The sequence below is a fragment of the Aplysia californica genome, unplaced genomic scaffold, assembly GCF_000002075.1.
Source record: "Aplysia californica isolate F4 #8 unplaced genomic scaffold, AplCal3.0 scaffold00374, whole genome shotgun sequence".
NCBI lineage: Eukaryota > Metazoa > Mollusca > Gastropoda > Aplysiida > Aplysiidae > Aplysia > Aplysia californica.
In genome coordinates, this window is record NW_004797644.1 from 342,561 (window position 1) to 349,407 (window position 6,847).

Consider the following 6,847-nt stretch of genomic DNA (forward strand, 5'->3'; position numbering starts at 1 on the left):
TTCAGACATTTATGTACGCACTTAGTTTTTATAGCCTGTGTATATGATGATGATGATGGAGATATTTCCGATATTGTCCAAACCACACCAATACGTAACTTATAGTGAACACTTTGTTGCTGTGGCGTCATCACCCATTTATTTTTTTCTCAAATACTATGTTCCTGCTGAAGCCTTATTGGCGAAACGTTGAACTGTGAAAAAAAATATTTTTTGGGAAATACAACAAGGTCTTAAGTGTTTTAATACCTTCTTTATACAATGATGATGATGATGATGATGATGATGATGATGATGATGATGATGATGATGAAGGCGGTAATACCAGGACCTTACATAGGGTTAACAATGTGCATGTATTATAATACACACATTTTTCTTTGGGTTTGGTAACATTTTTTTGTTAATAGGATATTACATTTAGAGGATCATGACTTGCTTCCAAACTTCTTTGTGATAGGGCTTCAGACTAACTTAAAAAAGCATCTAAGTTTGTAGTCTCTATTGAGCGTTTGTAGAGTTGACAAAGGTTTTTTTTATTTCCTTTTCCATACATGGTGATTATTTAACTCTTCAAATGAAACTAAAATATGAAATATTTAGTGCTGTACGTTTTGTACAGTTTGAACATCATAGCATTTGTAATTTGCATAAAAGCAAATTGGTTGGTATTTTATTTTGCCATGTATTTCGACTAATTAATAACCTGCATACACTCAGCTGCATTGTTTTTTAACGTGTAGAAAGCAAATTAGTTATTTCACAGGGAAGTCTACAGTAAGCGTGTTGGTTATTGTGTCAGAACATAGAGGAAGTAGTCAGTAGCAGTTATAATTTGTCCTCTCTCACAATTCCTTCTCCAGAAGTAGCAGAGTATATCAACAACCTCTCACTGTATTGGAACTAAAGCCTTGTTAAAAACTCACAGCTTGCCTTTGAATAATTATATGGAGATTACAACGTATCTCCAAATACTCAAATCTCAAAAAATTATTGATGATTTTTTACTCCACTTTTATGTTTCACTGAAGTTTCTCACTTGTAAAATGTGCATACTTTATGCAATGTAGACAGTGACCTTAAACACAGGGAAAACTGCCTACTTATCTTAACATTAGTGTTTCAGAGAAAACAAAATAAACTTTCCAACTTTGGAAAATCTAACATCTATGTTAGAGGGAACATGGTCTGTTCAGCTAAGTCACCAAAAGTGCTTAAAGACAATTCCTGAGATTGATATTTAAACAACAAAGATACACGTACTTGTTCAATCCATTTAGGACTTGCTTTCTGATCTTTGACAATGTTTGAAGATGCACTGCTTTGGGGTGATTAAAAAAGAAATGTATCCTCCTTATTTATACACATTTTTTCCTTTTTCTGTTCTGAATGGTACAAAGGCAAACAGGAATATAGATACATGTACAATGCCAGAATCAGATGTGTTTCTGATCTGCTTCTGATGGATCAAAATGTAACGTAACATCGCCTTTGGTCTGTTGCTGACCGGACATAAGTGCCTGCTACGTTCTTAAAGAGTTAAAAAAGAATGTGCTTACTTACAATACAGTCGCTGCTTCTGTATAGTTGAGCTACTCAGTTGTCGTCCATTTATACAGGATAGGCTAGCGTCAACAACAAAGAATGGCAAGACACTTTTCCAAACAAACAAAACAAAAAAACAAAAACAAAATTAGTTGAAACAGCACTTTTAACGTTAGCACTCTTGTTTGGAGATTTAGATGGGTCCTCGTAAGATTTTGGGGGAGGGAAAATGGGGGAATAAATGCTGGAAGATAACACGCACAGAAAACATAAAATAGGTTTACAGAGAATTCTGCCATGATCTGACAAAACGCATTTTTTCATTTTGGCGCGTAAATTTTTTATTCCACTAATGAATTCTACATGTCCAAAGCCAACTTGAGATATAATTATGAAAGCCTAAGTGCGACTAGTTTTTAAATTAACTAGCTTTTTAGATTTGTTAAAACGCATTTATTTCCAACGTGATCTGATGAAACACATTTTTTTCAGAGATGATCTGACAAAACGCATTTTTTTCTTGCGTATCGACCGTTCACATCACCTGTGATCTGGTAAAACGCATTTTTTCCTTCCCGAGATGGACAAAAAAATGCGTTCCATCAGATCACAGTTGACGTATGGTCGATACGCAGATAAAAAAAACTCACTGCTGGCATCTGTTTGATACGTGGAATGTTCACATGCGTCACTGAAGTGACCTTTTTGTCCCAATTTACAAAGTCTGGATAGTTCATTTGAAATACTTTCGGGCCCCCACCAGCGGTCTGCACTGTCGCCACAAAATCGGTAAAACCGAAAATATTTCCCTTCCTTCTCATATTCTCTCAACCTTACCATGAAACGAGTGACAGGACATGAATGTATGACCCGTTTCAAGGTACTTCAAAATGACCCTGTGGAGAAAAGGTTTGCTGCTGTCATTTAACAGCCTTGCCAGGGACGTGAACAAATACCAATTTTTATTTGGTCCTGAACAATTATCACACTGTATAATGATGTCCTTTGCATCCTCAGCCATGTCACCAATTGCTATAACCAAAGCTGAAGTAACGCCGGAGGCAGACTTTCCCGGACGTTGCCTCATGCCAGAGGACAGATCTGACTTGCTTTGGGCTTTTCTTTTTCGCCTGCTGTCCTAAGGGTGCGAACGTCTCGTGGAAAGCTACTTGGCAGTTTCTGAAGACGCAGCTTTTGACGCCCCGCATGAAAGGCAACAAAACGACCTTTTGCATGTCCGCTGATACAATGATCTCGGACCCTAATTCAGGGCCTTTCTCTCTATCTTTGTCTTAGTGTTTACAATTTGATGCAACCCATCTCTTGTGGGCTGTGTACAGTTGACACGTCTCAAGTCTGTGTCCATTCCGGGCGGCTGGAGCTTATGGTGTGAGAAAGTCAGACATATCTCACACATCTCGTTTAAAAGATTTAGCTGCTCTCGCCTACGGTAGGATTTGTACCCTGCCTTTAGAGAGCGATATGTCTCTGTGAAATGAGTGTGCATTTCACGAATGGTTAAGTCCGATGACAAAAATCGCCTATTAGGAGCATGTTCTCGCTTGTAGTGGCTCACTGAAGGGTGGAACTCTTCAATGTGTGCGTCTATTGCGGCAATAATGTCTTCCCCTCAAGGCGTGGAACTCTTCAATGTGTGAGTCTATTGCGGCAATAATGTCTTCAATGTGTGAGTCTATTGCGGCAATAATGTCTTCAATGTGTGAGTCTATTGCGGCAATAATGTCTTCAATGTGTGAGTCTATTGCGGCAATAATGTCTTCAATGTGTGAGTCTATTGCGGCAATAATGTCTTCCCGTCAAGGCGTGGAACTCTTCAATGTGTGAGTCTATTGCGGCAATAATGTCTTCAATGTGTGAGTCTATTGTGGCAATAATGTCTTCAATGTGTGAGTCTATTGCGGCAATAATGTCTTCAATGTGTGAGTCTATTGCGGCAATAATGTCTTCAATGTGTGAGTCTATTGCGGCAATAATGTCTTCAATGTGTGAGTCTATTGCGGCAATAATGTCTTCAATGTGTGAGTCTATTGCGGCAATAATGTCTTCAATGTGTGAGTCTATTGCGGCAATAATGTCTTCAACGTGTGAGTCTATTGCGGCAATAATGTCTTCAATGTGTGAGTCTATTGCGGCAATAATGTCTTCAATGTGTGAGTCTATTGCGGCAATAAAGTCTTCCCGTCAAGGCGTGGGAAGGTGTTTTTGCACCCCTTTTGTCTCTAGGGACAAACAAGTCTCTTGCAGAAGCACCTGAGATTTTTTAACTGTTGAATACGGAATAGGATGTATCCGAGGGTGTGCAGAAAAAACACAGAGCAGACGACGACCTGTTTACCTCAGTCTTTTGAGAGCGTACACGAGAATTTGGAAACGTCACTTTTAGTCTTCGAGCGGAGTTGAAAAATCCAATTTCGGCGATCATGAGAGGGTTGACTCCAAAACTCCTCATGAATTACTTGACGTCTTTGTTGAGAGATTTTCACGATGCAGTTCATTCTACAGTTGCAAGGAGGAAGAATGGTGTGCTTTTCCTTAAGAGTAAAATGTGGTACTTCTCGTCTTTCAGATGCAACGGATGTTATCGTGGGTGATGGAGACAAGGCGGTTTGGTACAGCTGATCTGAAGACGAAGGGGTTGAGTGTGGTACAGCTAATCTGAGATAGAGGGTGTTTCTTCAAGTTGACCTGGTGATAAAGGGAATAAGTACTGATATTGTGACAATGGCAGAAAGTCTGTTGGGCAAGCTGATATGGGTTGCACTGGTGATGCAACAGACTGACTTTCCTCAGAGACACAGAATGGTGGTTCGCCTGCATTTTGGGTAAGAGACAATTTGAGAAATGAAAGTCGTATTCTCGAGAATCACTTTGCTTTCTTCAAATTTTAATGATTGTTGCGAAGGCGGCATCGGTCACAAAGGAGATGGAACATTGTCAAATTCAGACAGGAGATCAGACAAAGACCTGCGCTCTCCCACCATCGGCGTTGAAGTTGGTTCATGCTGAGTCAAGGAACAATGGACTGGAGTTGATGTTGCAACTGGCAACAGTTCAGCGAACTCTCTGTTTTCGCTCGAGTCAGCGAATGGATTTGACACACCTGAACTCTCTGACAGATGCTCACTTTCACCAGAATCATCGTCGCCAAAATGAAGGCGTCGATGTGCACTCTTTACAGGGGTAGGAACATGGGGATCTGATGGACCAGTGATCACCTCAGCACCAGAGAAAGCTGGAACCTCTATAGCGGAGGCTGCTGTGGCTACTGATCTTTGGATTTTTTGCAAATTTCGACGTTTTACCAAGGTGGTTCATAACTTTCGTCAGAGCTGTGATCGTCTTTATGCTCTTGGACGATTTTCCTGAAAGGCACGTGTTTAAAAACGAACAAGAAGTGGAGGTGTCCTTGTGATTTGGCTGAATAGTTCATTTCATTTTAACAACAGTCTTACACCTAGACGAATATTTTAGGAACTCGTCAACAGTGGTGCAAGTGTCAAAAATAAACTCAAATGACATGTCACTTATTTGTCTTCTTCAAAAGCATTACCTGTACAGTCACTCCAGACCATTAAAATGTTCCCGACTCAAGACTGGTAAAACAGGAGCCACGACAACTTAATCAAAGCTCCCTCAAATGCAATGAAAATAACATGATTGCAACATACCTTTTCATAAGTTCTTTGAACCGTTGTTGTGCATTCATGTTGAAAGAGTCACCACATGTCTTTTCAATAAACTGGTGGTCAAGAAACGAATTCCGTACGCATTTAAATCCCCGAATGGCATATTCACTCACCAGAATTAATAGCTGGATTAAAGTGACCGAATCTTTCGTTACCATTACCAGTGTGAGCAGTATCAATAAATTACTGCCCAACATCTCAAGTATAAAAAAAAGACTAAGACAAAACAACGACAAGAGGACGATGCTCGTGAGATGGCCCGGGAGTTGTGCCGCGTTATTAAGTTATATTATTATTATCTGGTCAGCCACGGTTCCGAATGCTGACCCTACAGAGCAGACTCCTCCCCAACCCCTCTTCCTCCCCCTCCTCTTATCCCTCCTCCACCGCCTTCTTCTTCTTCTTCTTCTTCTTCTTCTTCTCCTTCTCCTTCTTCTTCTTCTTCTTCTTCTTCTTCTTCTTCTTCTTCTTCTTCTTCTTCTTCAGTAAAAGCTTTTGTATGTACATTGTAGAACAGAATCTGAACAAGAAATTTTAATACCCTTTTTGCAGCCGTAGAAAATACGTTTAACCAGCAGTGAATATGGAAGCAAAACACAAGACTTCTCTAGTGATGATCTGATAAAACGCATTTAAATGCGTTTTACCAGATCACAGTTAACGAGACGCAGAAAATAAATGCGTTTTATCAGATCATTCAGGGATTAATGCGTTGAAAATAAAACGCATTTCTACAAGGAAGATCTGATAAAACGCATTCTTCTTGTTTGTTTGTTTGTCTTTAGCTCAAATTCAATCAAATTTGGTATAGTCATGGTAAATGATATATATTTTTATGTCGGATAGTCAGACAAAAACAACATTGAAATTTGTTTGTTTAATTAGCAAAAAACACTCAATCGCGATTATCTCGAAACCTTGATTTTGAGAAAAATGCGTTTTGTCAGATCACGGCAGAATTAGGATAAAACGCGCCACATCAAGAGGATATCTGGCGGGAAGCAGGATACGGACGCTTATCATGTTTGCAAAATTCTGAGACACCGTTTTTCTGAAAATTAGTTTTAAAAAAAGAAAGAAAAAAAGAAAGAAGCAACTCTCCGGGTTTACAGGGTGAGATGAAAAGTATTGTAAAGTCAACAAGTTTTCATAACGCCAAGGTCATGGGAAAACTAGAAAATAAGGGTTGCATCATTTTGTGTTGTAGAACGCAGTTTGAGAATCTACGCAGTAACAAAGAAAAACATAATGTGTACTGGCAGCTTTTTGCTGACGAGTGCTCTTTGTCTAAGGCTGAGTTTAGAAAATAATTATGTATTGCATCAGTTTGTGTTGTGGAACGTCGTTTGAGAATCTGCGCAGTTAAAGAGAAAAACAAAATATTTACTTGCATCCTTCTGCTGACGGTGCTTTTTTGTCTTAGGTTCAGTTTAAGACTTGTAACTTTAAATGTGTTTTGGTTTGTACTAGATCAAGTCTTTTTGCATGGCTGTTTGTTGACGTTATTGTTTAATTACAGTTTGTGTTGCGTCAGTGTGTATGTGCATGTGTAACTGTGTGTATGTGTGTTTTTATATCTGCCTGTATGTCTGTTA

General features: G+C 39.2%; 1 protein-coding gene across 1 annotated transcript in view; it reads right to left on the reverse strand.

Annotated features, from left to right (window-relative positions):
• Positions 1 to 4,015, reverse strand: part of LOC101860267 (fibrinogen C domain-containing protein 1) — a 13,766-nt gene extending 9,751 nt beyond the window's left edge. Inside the window, exon 1 of the mRNA XM_013085436.1 lies at positions 3,902 to 4,015. Coding sequence (XP_012940890.1) covers positions 3,902 to 4,015 — 114 coding nt within the window. The remainder of the gene's footprint in view (positions 1 to 3,901) is intronic.
• Between the last annotated feature and the right edge of the window lie 2,832 nt (positions 4,016 to 6,847).